The sequence below is a fragment of the Arachis ipaensis genome, chromosome B4 (assembly GCF_059453495.1).
Source record: "Arachis ipaensis isolate K30076 ecotype BB chromosome B4, ASM5945349v1, whole genome shotgun sequence".
Classification (NCBI taxonomy): Eukaryota; Viridiplantae; Streptophyta; class Magnoliopsida; order Fabales; family Fabaceae; genus Arachis; species Arachis ipaensis.
The window spans coordinates 79,934,185-79,950,973 of record NC_142439.1 but is presented as its reverse complement, the minus strand read 5'-3'; the positions used below and the strand labels follow the sequence as shown (position 1 = coordinate 79,950,973).

The 16,789-nt window shown below is 37.7% G+C and overlaps 1 protein-coding gene and 1 non-coding gene across 2 annotated transcripts; one reads left to right on the top strand and one right to left on the bottom strand.

The window, feature by feature from the left end:
• The first annotated feature begins 290 nt into the window (after positions 1–290).
• Positions 291–1,780, top strand: LOC148568078 (uncharacterized). The gene is made up of 5 exons (XM_088485830.1): positions 291–349; positions 809–929; positions 1,034–1,255; positions 1,364–1,587; positions 1,689–1,780. The coding sequence occupies exons 1-4, from the start codon at positions 327–329 to the stop codon at positions 1,556–1,558; spliced, it is 561 nt and encodes a 186-aa protein (XP_088341956.1). The 5' UTR covers positions 291–326; the 3' UTR covers positions 1,559–1,587; positions 1,689–1,780.
• A 7,212-nt stretch (positions 1,781–8,992) lies between these two features.
• LOC148568077 (small nucleolar RNA R71) lies at positions 8,993–9,096 on the bottom strand. Its single transcript, XR_015883004.1, has one exon. It is a non-coding gene; the product is annotated as a small nucleolar RNA R71 (small nucleolar RNA).
• Positions 9,097–16,789: the final 7,693 nt, after the last annotated feature.

Genomic DNA, 16,789 nt, shown 5'->3' with positions numbered 1-16,789 from the left:
TACAGATGCGGTGGTAGGTACAACGGCGGAGGCGGTGGTGGAAGCTGTAACAACTGTGGGTATTCTGGGCTTTTGCAAGGGACTGCCCAACAAGCTCTCGCTGAAAAATGTAAGCATACACTTTAATTTCTCTGATCATTATGTTGAGTTTGAAAAATAGTGGTTTTGCAGAATCTTGTGTCTTTCAAGTAGGATTGATTGAAAATTTTTGGTACCTTATTGGTTAAAAAATGATTTTAAAACTGAATTTTTGGTTAATTGTAATGATTTTAAAACTGAATTTTAAGATTGAGAAAGTGACTCGTAGAGCACAGGAGCAATTTCAGATGGTTTTAGAGGAGAAAAGCAGGTTATCTCTCTTTGTTTTTATCTTTATTTTCTTATTATTTATGTTTTATTTTCTGTCTTTAATCTTTTTGTTACTTTGAATATATTGGGTATTGGATTAGAGTAGCCATAAATAAGAAGAAAATAACATGAAGCTAGGATAAAAGATAAGATGCACAATAATTTCTGTACGTGTTATTCCCAAACATAATATGAAAATTGCACGAAGTATTAGAGATATATTCTCCTGTGTCCCGATCCAATTCTTTATTGCCTCTAACAAGAATTTCCAGGGTAGGGATCTTCTTGAACCACATTTCATGAGATTTGTAGTTTAATGCAGTTATTGTGCCCCAAGGGGAAATTTTCCACCGTTTTTAAGCAGATGAACAAACTTCGAATATCTTATTAAATTTTTTGGTTAACTTAGAAAGGCATAGAAGGCTCATTTACAGATTCCTGTTTCTTGTTGATCTTTCAGATTTGCATTCGATGTTGATCTTGATGCTCCAAAAGTTAGAATTCCTCTCAGATCTCGTGGTTCAGCCAGATGTGATAGTCATTTTCTTTTGGACTTTGGTCATTTTACACTACACACTGCGGTATGCTGCTTGAGCTGTGGGGAATTGAGTTGTACTTTTGTTGTTTGGCCTTTTTATTGACAACGTTGTTTGGCCTTCTCTTGTATGATTTGGTGTTTTTACAGGAAAGCCAGTCTGATGAGCAGAGGCATAATCTTTATTCTCGATTTTACATATCAGGACGTGATTTTGCTGCCTTTTTTACGGACTGTGGCTCTGATTTTGGGAGTTGCAGTTTGGTTAAACCAACTCATGATAGTCAAATAATAAGCTCACCATGGGCCAAAGAAGCTGATAATGTGTATTCTGTCATTGATAGGTGTGGAATGGCAGTACTTGTTAATCAGGTTTGTCTGTCGTGTACTTAACAAAACTGTACTACAGTAATGATCTGCATCGCATTTTTGTTGAGCATAATTTGTTCTTATCCTGTTTGTGCCTCTGGTTTTCTGAAGATTAAAGTGCCTCATCCAAGTTACCCATCGACATGTATATCCATTCAAGTGCCAAATCTTTGCATTCACTTTTCACCAGAGAGATTTTGTAGAATCATGGAACTGCTGAGCATATTGCCAAGACTATGGAAATATGTAATCAGCCTACGCCTGATAGTTTACACTCCAAACTTGCTCCTTGGAGTCGTGATCTAGTTGTTGATGGTAGAATCCTAGTTTGGAAGGTACTTCTGCAAACCTTTTAAAAATGTTTCCGTTAGCAATTATATTTGAGGTAATAACTTTTTTCGTTAAATCAGAAACCTAAATAGCCCTCATCTTACAGGGAATTGGGAATTCAGTTGCTACGTGGCAAACATGTTTTCTGGTGCTTTCGGGGTCATATCTTTATGTATTTGAAACTGCAGAGTCTCAGAGTTGCCAGCGATACCTAAGGTTTTAAACCCAACCCTCCTCCAACTTTTCTGTTTTAGAACTTTGATATTATTTCCTATTTTAAATTGAAGAGAAGAGAATAAGGAAACATTTATATGGAGAGTGAAATATAGAAATATACTCCAAAGTAGGATGGCCAGTCCATTTGCATGTCCGAAATGGGAACTTCGTTAAAAGTTCAAATAATCATGATGTAGTAATGTAAAGAGGACAGTTACTGATGAGAGAGGCATCATGGTTTATATTGGCATTTTTTTCTCTTTGAAAATGCATCAAGTGGTTTATTTTAAACTGCTTTGTCATAAACTTGACATTCTTTTCTGTTCACCTTATCCTTGATATATTTATTTATTTATTTTTGAAAAAATAAGAATTTCATTAGGAAGAGAGTACGATAATACAAATTGGGGATAAGGGTTCCCCCATACAAAAGCAAAGCAAACAAAAGATTTATCTATGAAGCATAGCTTTCCAATATCTGAACATGTTGGAGAGGGAAAGCCCCCTGTAAAGATTACGAGCTTTAATCATCTAAATAATGGTGAATTTTGATGTGAATTTTTTTTCTCTCTTAACCTTTTTGGCAGGGCATGGATTATAGGAAGTGGTAATGGTGAAGATAGAATTGCTCCACTGCCTGTGTTGAGCTCCTCTTTCAAAAAATAAAATGGTGAAGACAGAATTGATGTAGGATACAATATTTTAGTTTTTGGTAGAGTATTAGTAGTAAATTCTAAGTGGTCTCATGTTTATTTTGATATAGCTATGTTTATTTTAGTGTGAGATGTATGAATATTAATACTTTTGGATCATTATAAATATATTTTATTTATAGATAATTTTTATTATATAAAAAAATTATTTAGTATAATTATGTATTTATTTTTATTTTATAATATTTAACTCGTTTAATTAAAAATGCTGAATTATTATACATGTAATTATATTATTAAATATTGTGTTGTATTAATAATTAGTAGAATATTATATATATATACAAAAAAAAGTGAGACCTAAGGCAACACTTATATATAGTAGCTATAGTATACAAAAAAAATGAGGGACCTAAGGCTACACTTATAAAAAGTAGCTATGGTATACAATGTGGCTACGCTTTACAAGTGATGCAGTAGCGTTGAAAAGCGTAGCCTATTCTGGCAAAAATGGAAGCTGAAAAGCGTAGCCTTTGGTCCTGGACAGCATCACTTGAAAAGCGTAGCCTATTCCCAAACGCCAAAAGCGTAGTCCTTGGTGCAGAAAAGCGTAGCCTTTGAGAATAGGCAACGGCCGAATAGGAATCACTCCAAAAAGCGTAGCCGTAGCCTAGAAAGCGTAGCCGTAGCCTAAGGCATCATTTTTTTTCACTTTTGGCTACACTTTTCAAGTGTACCTGAATGGGTGTTTTTCTTGTAGTGTGACAAAGAAATGCCCCCCCTGACATGTTTAATGAGTGGGTGCAAATCCATATCTTTTATGAAGGGCTGAATTGTGAATCAAGGAAGGCTATAGACCACCCATCATGAGGTTCCTTAAACAAGAAGAAGAACATTGTAGAGGCTATTGATGTTATAGAGACAGTGGCTGAAAATGAGTATTTTTATGCCTCTGATAGAAACAACAATAGGGGAGTCTTGGAATTAAACCATATGGATGCAATCTTGGCCTAAAACAAGATGATCACCAAGCAACTGGCTAAATTGACCAAGTAAATGGAGAAGACTCAAGCTGTAGCTATCCACACTCAATCATCACCTCAAGAAGAATTGGAGACACAAGAAGGAGCCAACCGGGAGGAAGCCAATTATCTTGGAAACTCATCTAGGCAAGCTAATGATCCATACTCTAAAGCCTATAATTCTGGTTGGAGGAACCACCCAAATTTTGGGTGGGAGAACCAACAAAACCAAGGCCAAGACCACAGACCACACAATCCAACCCAATACAACAACTCTTCTCACCAAAACTCCAACCAAAAATTATACTGATAAACCACTATTTTATGGTTTATCTTGTGCTCAATTGAGTGGATTTTATCAACTCTTTACCCACTTATTCGTACTATTTGCATGGTTTTACATTTGCCTTCCTAATTATGTGCTTTGATTGAAAACATGCTTCTTTGGCCTTAAGTTCCCTATGATTAATCCTCTCTTATTACCATTAGATGCCTTGATATGTGTGTTAAGTGATTTCAGAGATTACAGGGCAGGAATGGCCCAGAGGATGGAAAGGAAGCATGCAAAAGTGGAAGGAATACAAGAAGTTGGAGAAATTGCTAAGCTGTCCAGCCTGACCTCTTCGCACTCAAATGGCTATAACTTTAGCTACAGAAGTCCAAACGATGCGGTTCTAGTTGCATTAGAAAGCTAACGTCCGGGGCTTCGATTTGATATATAATATGCCATAGTTGCCCTGATGTTAAGTGACGCGGTCACGTGATCCACGCGGACGCGTCGCAGTGGCGAAAAACCAGCGTGGCAGATTTCTTCTCCAGTGATTTCTGGGCTGTTTTCGACCCAGTTTGCGGCCCAGAAAACACAGATTAGAGGCTATAAAGTGGGGGAATGAATTCATTCATTCATATAAAGAAGCTCTCAATATTCACAATTTTAGTAGTAGATGTAGTTTTTAGAGAGAGAGGTTCTCTCCTCTCTCTTAGGATTTAGTTTTAGGATTTAGGATTTCTCTTAGTTTTAGGAGTGACTCTCAATCCCAGGTTCAATGTTCTTTTTTTTTATTTTCCTAATTTAATTTATGAACTCTTCCATGTTACATTTGATATCTTTATTAGTGCTAATTGAGGTATTTCAGAATTATGATTGCTTTCTTTTATTTATTATATAAATAATTTGAATTTTTCCCTTTTGGCTTTGGTTGAGTCATTGGAGATACTTGAGTTATCAAACTCATTGTTGACTGAAAATTGGAATTCTTCAAGAATTAATTCGAGTTCCAATAACTCTAGCCTTTCCCAAGGAAAGACTAGGACCTGAGGAATAAAAATTAATTCATCCACTTAACTTACCTTCATAGTTAGAGGTTAACAAAGTGGGAGAAAAATCCAATTCTCATTACAATTGATAAGGATAACCAGGATAGGACTTCCAGTTCTTCATACCTTGCCATGAGATTTTATTATTGTTAATTTATTTTACTTGTTATTTAAATATACCTGTGCCCATTGCCCAAACTCCAAAACCCCCAATTTACAAACTCATAACCAATAATAAGAACATACCTCCCTGCAATTCTTTGAGAAGATGACCCGAGGTTTGAATACTTCAGTTATCAATTTATTAAGGGGTTTGTTACTTATGACAACCAAAATGTTTGTACGAAGGGATTTCTGTTGGTTTAGAGACTATATCTACAATGCGACTGTTTTTTTTATAAAATTCTTTACTGGCAAAAATCATAACGTCGAAATGGCGCCATTGCTGGGGAATTGCAAACTTGTGCCTTATTATTGGTTATTGTAAATATTTTCTTTTGCTTGTTTATTTGTTTTTATTTTTGTTTTTATTTTTGCCTTTTCGTAAATTAAGAGGTTATTGGTTTTTATTTAGTTATTAAAAAATTTTTTAAAAAATTTGTTCTTAGTGTTCATCTTGATCTTCAAGTTGTTCTTCGTGTTCATCTTGACCTTCAAGTTGTTCTTAGTTGTTTTCTTTGTTTTGATCTAAAAATTTTCAGTTTGGTGTCATTTCATTATTTTTCTCTTTCCTCATTAAATTCAAAAATTCAAAATTTAAAACTCAAATTTCAAATTTCAAATTTCAATTTTCAAAATTCAAATTTAAAAATTTAAATCTTTTTCAAAAAAATCATATCTTTTTCAAAATCTTATCTTATCTTATTTCAAAAATCAAATTTCAATATTTAAATTTCAAATTTCAATTTTCAAATTTCAAAATTCAAATTTCAAAAATTTAATTTTCAAATTTAAAAAATTTAATTTTCAAATTCAAAATTTAAATAACCTTTTAATTTAAATTTGTTTTTATTTTTGTTTTTAATTTTTATTTACTACTATGAACTCTCACCCCTTTGGCTATGAGTCTGGTTACAATTATGTTGCAGGAAGAAGAAATTACAATGAGAACAGGCATCAAGGTTGGAACAATCAAAGATGGGAGGAGCCACAAGGATTTGATAAACCCTCATGGCAACAACCACCTCCAATGGACTATCAACAACCACCACCATATGCCTACGAACCCTTTCCTCAACATGACTTTGGACCACCATACTCACAAGCCCCTTTCTGCCATTCACCTCCATATGACTCTAACCCACATCCACCATACCAACCACCCTATGAACCGAATGGGCCATACATAGATCCACCCCAACCTCCATTGGATAATAATACACTCATCTCTAACATCATTGGTCTCACCTCTACACTCCAAAATCTTATATCCTGCATGAACCAACCCTCTACCTCCAATATTCAACTCTCAAGCTCTAGTGCACTTCCTTTTCAACCACATAATAATCTTTTCATCCCATCACCAACCTCCATGGAAGAGTGATGCCAAGGCATCATAGGCTAGTTTCACTAGCATTTTTCTGTTAGTTTTAGTTGTTTTATGCATTTTCTTGAGCTTAAAGTAACCAAAAATGGTTAAATGAAGAACAAAGCAATGAACCATCCAAACAACATGATTTTGATGCATATTCCATGAGTTTTAGTTATAATATTTAAACACTATGAATGGAAGATTTCTCATGAAATTTTGCAAGACTTTGATGCAATTGTTTGGATGATTTCAGGGAAGAAGAGGCTAAGCAAGGAAGCAACAAAATCAATGAAGGAAGCTTGAATATCACATGTGGAGTTTAAGTTCCAGTTTAAGCCTAAACTAGAGCTTAAACGTCAAAATCATGAAGGATAAGAAATGCTGGAATTGAAGTTTAACCTCCAGTTTGACCTTAAACTGGAGGTTAAACGCCAGAATGAAAAGCCTCACTAAAGAAGCATTCCACGTTTAACCTCCAGTTTGACCTCAAACTGGAGGTTAAACGCCAGAATGATGATACCACTCAGGGAGGAGTTCCACGTTTAACCTCCAGTTTGACCTCAAACTGGAGGTTAAACGCCAGAACCAGGAAGAGTACCAGGGAGCCATTCCACGTTTAAGCTCCAGTTTGACCTCAAACTGGAGCTTAAACGTGTTCGACAGCTTTTCTCCTCCAGGGGTGCCCTTCTTATTTCCACGTTTAAGCTTCAGTTTAACCTTAAACTGAATCTTAAACGTGTTCGACTACATGACTCTCCAGGGCTACCTTCTTCCATTTCCACGTTTAAGCTTCAGTTTAACCTTAAACTGAAGCTTAAACGTGCTTCTACAAAAGGCCTCACTGGAAGTGTCTGGCGTTTAAGCTGCAGTTTAAGCTTAAACTACAACTTAAACGCCACTCTTGGAAAAGGTTTCTGGGCCAAAAATATTGTGATTTAAGTTAGTCTTTGAGCACAAATATTAACTTAAACTTACTTTGGTATGAAACCCAATTGAATATCATGGTTTATGGGATTGGGCCTGAAGGATTGATGAGTTTGAAATCTCAATTTATTGAGTCATGTGTCATTATTTGCTTATCACTAAGTTGGCTCAATAAATGTTATAGGAATTGGATCAACAACCTCATCAAGATTATGGATCATAAACCTAAGGCAAAAGGAAAGCAAGGAGAGGCCTCAAAGCCCAAGAAGCACAACTGAAGCTCAATATAGAAAGTGTATAAATAGGATAGAAGTTAAGTTAGAAGGGATTTTTTTGGACTTTCACTGGTAGCTAGTTTTCCTTTTCTTTGTAATTGAATTCAGAGCTATGATTCACTAAACCCCTTTCATTGGGTTAGGGAGCTCTATTGTAATTCAATGAACGCATTGGTTGAGGAAGAGATAAACATGTTTTGATTCGGAGATCTCAATATCTCCTATAACCCAATGAATTCCCCATTTCTGATTTCCACTTTCTCTTTACATTCTGCTACTCAATTCATGCAATCACCCCCATTCCCTTTTAATTTCAGCAATTTAGTTTCTGCTCTTTAATTCATGCAATTTAAGATTCCGCCATTTCAATTTCTTGTCATTTACTTTTCCCGCCAATTTTACATTCCGCAATACTCATCTCAATCTTGATTCCGCTCAACTAGAACACACTTCTAATCCGAATTGCTCATTCAACCAATCCTTGTGGGATTCGACCTCACTCTATTGTGAGTTTTTACTTGACGATAACCGGTGCACTTGCCGGAAGGAATTTTGCCGATCGTGCAATTTCCTAAATCGTAGCATAACTAGTTTATGTGCATCAAGTTTATGGCGCCGTTGCCGGGGATTGGTTTTCGATTGACAATTCTCAAATTGGAAGCTAACTAGATTGAGCAATTTTCTCTTGCTTTGTTAATTCTGTTCAAGATACTTGTTGAATTTTAATTTCTGCACTCGGTTACATGCTTTCCTTCTTTATGCCTTTAAATTCATGCAACTAACTCACTGACTCACTAACTGTTTGAATTAATTCCTCAATTGATCTAACCATACTCTTCCATTAACCAAGAGTATTTCACTTGTTTGTGTTTGAGCTGTGTTCTTGTATGACAGGTAGGAGAGGAGAGACATCAACTCCTCCATATACCGAACCAGAGAGGACCCTTCATAGACTTAGAAGGGAAGCGAGAGGGAAGAGAGTAGTGGGAGAAGAGGAATCTGAAGGAGAATCTGAGGACAATTTTGAGGAAGCTTTAGATCTCAACATGGATAGAGAAGTTCACAACCATGAGAGAGCTGATGGAAACGATGCCATTCCTGAGAGGAAGGTTCTTAGTTCATACATAAACCCAACCTCTGGGAATTGTGGTAGTAGCATCCAGAAACCACCCATTCAGGCCAACAATTTTGAGCTCAAGCCACAGCTAATATCACTAGTGGAGAATCATTGTTCCTTTGGAGGAAGTGCTAATGAAGACCCAAACCAACATCTCACAAAATTCCTGAGAATTTGTGACACTGTGAAGTCCAATGGAGTCCAGGAAGATGCATATAAACTGCTTTTGTTCCCATTTTCACTTAGGGACAAAGCAGCTAAGTGGCTGGAATCATTCCCAAGGGGGAGTCTAACAACATGGGATGAGGTGGAAAGCAAGTTTCTGGCACGTTTCTACCCTCCACAAAAGGTCAATAGGCTTCGATCGGAGGTTCAGACTTTTAGACAACAAGATGGTGAAACTCTCTACGAGGCATGGGAGAGATTCAAGGACTTGACAAGGAAATGCCCACCAAACATGTTCCATGATTGGGAGCAATTGCACATCTTTTATGATGGGCTCTCTTATGAATCAAGGAAGGCTGTAGACCATTCATCAGGAGGTTCATTGAACAGGAAAAAGACTGTGGAAGAAGCCATTGAGGTGATCGAGACAGTGGCTGAGAATGAGTACTACTATGCATCAGAAAGGCACAACACTAAGGGAGTCATGGAGCTGAACCATGTTGATACAATTCTAGCCCAAAACAAGGTGTTTGCCAAGCAACTAGCAGAGCTTACCAGGCAATTAGAAACAAAGCAAGTGGCTGCAATACACACACAAGATCAAGAGGAAGTAAGCATTGAAGGAGGTGATTGGGAAGAGGCTAACTATGTGGGAAACCAACAAAGGCAATCATATGATCCACATTCCAACACTTACAACCCAGGCTGGAGAAACCACCCAAACTTTGGGTGGGAAAACCAACAAACCCAACCACAAAACCACAAACCTTACAACCACAACCAACATAACAATTCTACATACCAAAACTCCAACCAAAGATCATACCAAGCCACACAAAATACTTACCCCCAACCATCATATCATGGCCAAAATAATCAACATACCCAACCTAATCCGAACCAACAATTTCAAGATCAATTAAACCGGATAGAAGGAATGATGGCAACCATGAGTCAAGACATAATTGAATTGAAGAGCTTCAGGGATGATGTGAGAACTACCTTAAGAAACCATGGTGAAAAACTTAAGAGGATGGAATCTCAAGTAGGAGAGCTATCTCAACAGGCACCCAAATCAACTGCAGTGTTCCCTAGTGACACAGAAAAGAATCCTAAAGGGGAACAAAAGAGAGTAAGATGGGAAGAATGCAAGGCCATCACCATATTGAAGGAAGTCTCAGAAGAAGAAGGAATCAGGCCCTCAGAGCAGGAACCAGAAATCTTGAAGGAAGGTGTGGAAGAAGTTAAGCAGGAAGGTGGAACTGAGCAAGCCAAGGAACTGCAAAAAGGCATGATGGAAATATACCAACCAAAAGCACCATTTCCTGAGAGGTTAGGAGGAGGTGAAAAAAGGAAAACCTATTCAAGGTTTCTAGAGACATTTAACTCTCTTCATGTCAATATTCCCTTTCTTGAGATTCTTCATCAAATGCCCACACACATCAAGTATTTAAAGGAATTGTTAAGCAAGAAAAGAGTTTTGAAGGGAGGACAAACGGTAACAATGAATAAAGAATGCAGTGCTCTCATCAAGAAGGACACACTCTCTAAGAAAACGGACCCAGGAAGTTTTCATATCCCTTGCATCATAGGGGAAACAGAAATTGACAGAGGATTCTGTGATCTAGGAGCTAGCATAAATGTGATGCCTCTAACTCTTATGAAGAGGCTACAACTGAATGAGGTGAGATCCACTGATGTAATCATACAACTGGCTGACAAAACTCAGAAGCAAGCTGAAGGGGTAGTTGAAAATGTGCTGGTGAAAGTGGGGGATTATTACTTCCCCACAGACTTTGTCATTGTGGACATGGAGGAAAGCTACTTACACCCTATCATTCTGGGCAGACCATTTCTAGCCACTACTAGAGTGCTCATAGATGTAGAACAAGGAGAGCTAATTCTGAGAATACATGATGAACAGCTCATTTTCAAAGTTTTCAAACCTGCATCTGAGCCTGAACCAGAACCTGAAAAGCCTAAGGATGATAGTAGCTATCTGTGTTTGGAGGAAAGGAATCCAGCAGCTGAAACTCTAAAACAGTCATTGGAAGGCAACCAAGAGTTGCAAGAGTTAGAGCCACAAGAATCAGTGGAAACAGATCAGAAGGGTCCTCCTGACATAAGGGTCAATGAAGAAATCCTCAAGAGAAAGGGAAGAGTGATAGGGAGATTGCCAAGAGGATGGAGAAACAAGAAAATTCCCACTGAAGGTTTTTCTCAGGGAGATAACGTGATATCAAGTCATTATCTGCCAATCCCACCTGGCCTCAAAACCATTCCTTCCCAGCTCCCTCAAGTGTTCACAATCAGGAAAGTTCTTTCTATGGAACATTTAGAGGTCATGAATGAATCAAGTGGGGACGTTTTCATAGTGAGAGGAGAAGACGTCAAGCACTACAATCCACCCTAACAAGGGACAACCGTCAAGCTAGTGACGTTAAAGAAGCGCTTGTTGGGAGGCAACCCAACCTGAGGTAATACCTTGTTGCTGTTTCTTTTATTTGTTTCAATAAAAAGGGTGAAGTAGTTTCTGTGCATTGCAAAGAATTAAGTTTGGTGTTTCACACCAAACAATGAATTCATGGATCAATAATTCAAAGGGGAATGTGTGACTCTAAGTTTGGTGTTCCACCATAAAGATCAACGGAACACAACAACCCTTGAATTATATGAAAGGAACAATGATTCTAAGCAGTCACAGAAATGCTTAAAACCCTTAGTAGCAACATCATTCCAAGAGAACTCAAGGATTCAAAGAACAGAGAAGTAAGTGGGAGACTAAGTTTGGTGTTCACACACCAACCTAAGACTCCGATACTTACCCACACATAGTCGAGCTAACCACTCAAGTGCTTGAGAAGCAAGCAACTTCATCACTCTTTGCAGGAAAGGAAACAAGAATCTTAAAGCATGAAGCAACATTTAGGAGAAGAAGGAGAAATCAAATTGTTTCCTGACAACAAAGAGAAAACAAGGAATTTCACAAGGTGGTATTATTCCTTGATAATTCTTTAAAAAGGGCAAACAAAAGCATGCGTGTTCTGTTTTAAACTGTAAATGTTGAATCTTTCTGGAATGTAGAGTTTTTCTAGTATGTGTGTCGGTTATTTGCTTTGAATAAAGTGAATGCCTAGATGTTTGGATAAAACTTCACCTTCTTAAACGAGTGCTTGCCATGCTTGTTCTGTTTCCAAAAATAAAAGAAAAGTTTGAACAAAAGTAACTTGGCTAAATTAGTGACAAATCAAGTAGAATTAAGTGGTGGTATGCATGCTTGATTGTTTAGTCAGATCACTAGAATTAGAGTGTAGAATTATCATTTTTTATGTAGAAAGTAAAAATTGTCTATGGATTTTGATGAATAAATGTCTTTGGCCATGACAAAGAAAGAAAAAGAAGAAGAAAAAGCCAAAGGGCAACCAAAAAGCAAAAAAATTGAGAAAATAAGCTAGGTACCAATGGTTTGAACTTCTGAAACAAATGCCTGTGGTGTTTATGTATTAAGGATATGCTTGGATGAATAGGTTCTGAGGAGTGTTTCAACACTTGGTAACTTGGGTTAACTAACCCGGGATTATCAACCAAAAGTCCATTATCAAGAGCAACCTAAATACAAAACACTTAGTCACACAAAGAGGTGCTGGGCACCAATGTCTCAAGAAGAAATGTGAACTAAAATGCCTAAAGTGGATATGTGTATTGCACTGATAAGAAAAAGAAAATGCCAAAGGCTTGTGCAACACATGACACTAAGCAAACAAGGAGCAAAGGAGCTCTAAGAAAAAAAGAAAAGAAAACAAAGAAGAGAAAAGTGCCAAAGACATAAGAATAACAAGAGGCCATAGCAATGTTTGATGAATGCAATGAAAAAGTGATAATCCTACCTGATAAGTATGAAAAAGTGATGCTGCAACTTTCTGCATAAAACCCTTCTGATGAACTTCAAATGCTTGCTAATATAGCCAATGTAATTGCTTTCTGTTTCATACTTTCTTCTCAAATAACTCAGGACTTGCTTAGGGACAAGCAAGTATTAAGTTTGGTGTTGTGATGCCAAGGCATCATAGGCTAGTTTCACTAGCATTTTTCTGTTAGTTTTAGTTGTTTTATGCATTTTCTTGAGCTTAAAGTAACCAAAAATGGTTAAATGAAGAACAAAGCAATGAACCATCCAAACAACATGATTTTGATGCATATTCCATGAGTTTTAGTTATAATATTTAAACACTATGAATGGAAGATTTCTCATGAAATTTTGCAAGACTTTGATGCAATTGTTTGGATGATTTCAGGGAAGAAGAGGCTAAGCAAGGAAGCAACAAAATCAATGAAGGAAGCTTGAATATCACATGTGGAGTTTAAGTTCCAGTTTAAGCCTAAACTAGAGCTTAAACGTCAAAATCATGAAGGATAAGAAATGCTGGAATTGAAGTTTAACCTCCAGTTTGACCTTAAACTGGAGGTTAAACGCCAGAATGAAAAGCCTCACTAAAGAAGCATTCCACGTTTAACCTCCAGTTTGACCTCAAACTGGAGGTTAAACGCCAGAATGATGATACCACTCAGGGAGGAGTTCCACGTTTAACCTCCAGTTTGACAGAACCAGGAAGAGTACCAGGGAGCCATTCCACGTTTAAGCTCCAGTTTGACCTCAAACTGGAGCTTAAACGTGTTCGACAGCTTTTCTCCTCCAGGGGTGCCCTTCTTATTTCCACGTTTAAGCTTCAGTTTAACCTTAAACTGAAGCTTAAACGTGTTCGACTACATGACTCTCCAGGGCTACCTTCTTCCATTTCCACGTTTAAGCTTCAGTTTAACCTTAAACTGAAGCTTAAACGTGCTTCTACAAAAGGCCTCACTGGAAGTGTCTGGCGTTTAAGCTGCAGTTTAAGCTTAAACTACAACTTAAACGCCACTCTTGGAAAAGGTTTCTGGGCCAAAAATATTGTGATTTAAGTTAGTCTTTGAGCACAAATATTAACTTAAACTTACTTTGGTATGAAACCCAATTGAATATCATGGTTTATGGGATTGGGCCTGAAGGATTGATGAGTTTGAAATCTCAATTTATTGAGTCATGTGTCATTATTTGCTTATCACTAAGTTGGCTCAATAAATGTTACAGGAATTGGATCAACAACCTCATCAAGATTATGGATCATAAACCCAAGGCAAAAGGAAAGCAAGGAGAGGCCTCAAAGCCCAAGAAGCACAACTGAAGCTCAATATAGAAAGTGTATAAATAGGATAGAAGTTAAGTTAGAAGGGATTTTTTTGGACTTTCACTGGTAGCTAGTTTTCCTTTTCTTTGTAATTGAATTCAGAGCTATGATTCACTAAACCCCTTTCATTGGGTTAGGGAGCTCTATTGTAATTCAATGAACGCATTGGTTGAGGAAGAGATAAACATGTTTTGATTCGGAGATCTCAATATCTCCTATAACCCAATGAATTCCCCATTTCTGATTTCCACTTTCTCTTTACATTCTGCTACTCAATTCATGCAATCACCCCCATTCCCTTTTAATTTCAGCAATTTAGTTTCTGCTCTTTAATTCATGCAATTTAAGATTCCGCCATTTCAATTTCTTGTCATTTACTTTTCCCGCCAATTTTACATTCCGCAATACTCATCTCAATCTTGATTCCGCTCAACTAGAACACACTTCTAATCCGAATTGCTCATTCAACCAATCCTTGTGGGATTCGACCTCACTCTATTGTGAGTTTTTACTTGACGATAACCGGTGCACTTGCCGGAAGGAATTTTGCCGATCGTGCAATTTCCTAAATCGTAGCATAACTAGTTTATGTGCATCAAAGAGCACCCACAACCATCAATCCAAGAGCAGGATGATTCCAATTATGCTATTGATATGGAACAGGAAAGAAGGAATCATCTTCGTGAATCCATACTTCATAAAGAGCTAGAGGAGGCCCTACGGGTAAAGGTAGGAGAGACCCTTGAAGATGAAAGAGTAGTTGAAAGGAGTTGTCATGGAAAGAAAATCATCGAGGATGAGTACGATTTTATACTTAAATAACTGGACAAAGCAGCAATTATTAAAAAGGAAGAAGTGGTTGCAGACTTAAGAGATGTTGTACCTCCATTGGAAAGTCCAGTCACAGAGCCTCCTTCCATGCCCTTGGTGAGCAATGAAAAAGAGATTGAATTGGAAGAAAGCTACCAAGAGAAAGAGGTTAATATTGAAGAAACTTGCAAAGAGGTAGAAGTTGTCAGAGAGGAGCACAAGGGAGTGGAGCTTGCAAATTTGTTAGAAATACCTCCCCCTAAGTTGCCATCATCCTTCACAACATTTAAGTGGGTAAAATTCATATCCCTTAGCTTTCTAATCCCACTTGAATATGGGCTACTGGAGACGGATGGTCAACTTAGAGCTCTTTGTGGCATTAAGAGTAAGAGGAAAATGGTCAGTGGTAAGAATTGTTCTGCAAGGTTCATTATGGTTGGAAGCTTTAAGTTTAAATACAAAGGTTGGTGTAAAGCTCAACTGAATGGGTCTAGGAAGTTGTTTGGCCGCCTTAGTGAGAATTCAGATTTCTTGCTACCCGGATGGAATCATAATGATCAACACAAATACGGGTGTAAAAGCAAAGTTTGGGACCCCGAAATTCATTCCAGTAATCAACACTCATGGGGTCTTGTCACTTGCTTTAACTTGCTTGAAGGCTTTCTGCGCCTAGTTTAGGATCCCGGAGGCCATTAGAATTACAAACATTGGTGGAGATTCCTGGATGAATTTAAGCATAAGCCACCATAACAGGAAGCTCATCAAATGTCCAACTTAAGGACTTTAACTAAAAGTGCTAGGTGGGAGACAACCCACCATGGTATGATCGTTCCTTTTTCCATTTTATTTCGTTTTGTTTGTTTTTATTTTATTTTAATCGAACCTGGAATTATTTATTGCATCTACATTAGCATTGCATTCTGCACTTTTCATGCATTAAAAAAAAAATCACGCATGCGACGCGAGAGTCACGCGAGAAAAGAACTGAACAGAGAGTCACGCGAGAGCGTGGCTGGAGGCGTGCCTGTAGCACAAATTAATCCATGCGACCGCATCATATGGAAAATAAGCTTCCCCACGCGTCTGCGTCACCCACGCGACCGCGTGGCCCTGTAAATCGACGTAACAAGGGTGTATGGCCGAAAGTTTAGCTGGAATTGGGCTGGACTCATGCTAGAAGCCCAAAGTCCTCCCACGCGAACGCGTCACCCATGCGCCCGCGTCATATTGGAAATAAAGCCAACCACGCGATCGCGTCCACCACGCGAACGCGTCACCCCAATAATTTGGCAAAAAGAGATTTAAACAGAGAGTTGCACGAACGCAAGGCTGCACTCGCGCCAATCGCACAAATCAGGTCACGCGATCGCATGACTCACGCGTCCGCGTCACCTGACCTTATCGCGCACCACACGACCGCGTCACTCACGCGTCCGCGTCGCCTGCGTCGCACAACTTCTCCAGATCAGCGCCAATTATCTTATCTTTTCTTTTCTAATCCTAATTTCTTCTATCTTTTCTTCTTTCTTTCTTACTTCATTTCTTTCACTTCTCATTCTTCTTATCTTTCTTTTTATTTTACTTAATTTATTTGCATATTTCATTCATTGCATTTTAATTTAGTGCACATTTTTATTTTCTTTTCTAAATTAATTATTTTTCCTTTGGTGTTAAAATTTTCTTATTTAACTGTTGCATCTTCTCTTGAATTACTTTAGGTGCTTAGAGACTTGTTTTATTCTGGTTAGATAATATTATTTAAATCAATGCCAATCTTTTATACCTATATTAATTTTACATTGACATGAATTTATATTATCTCTCCTTACCCACACTCTCTTCTCCATTGTTACAAATTTTGTATCACTGGTATGCCATGGCTTCTATTGTTTTCTCACGTACATGTTGAAGCTTCTATGTACATGAGACCCTTTTCATTTGGCATTAACCCA

What these genes read in the sequence shown, in the direction of transcription:
- LOC148568078 (XM_088485830.1), top strand. Translation starts at nt 327, where the DNA reads ATGGTTTTAGAGGAGAAAAGCAG. An exon ending in GTTTTAGAGGAGAAAAGCAG is followed by an intron (nt 350 to 808) that starts GTTATCTCTCTT and finishes TTGATCTTTCAG; the next exon opens with ATTTGCATTCGATGTTGATC. An exon ending in ATTTTACACTACACACTGCG is followed by an intron (nt 930 to 1,033) that starts GTATGCTGCTTG and finishes GTGTTTTTACAG; the next exon opens with GAAAGCCAGTCTGATGAGCA.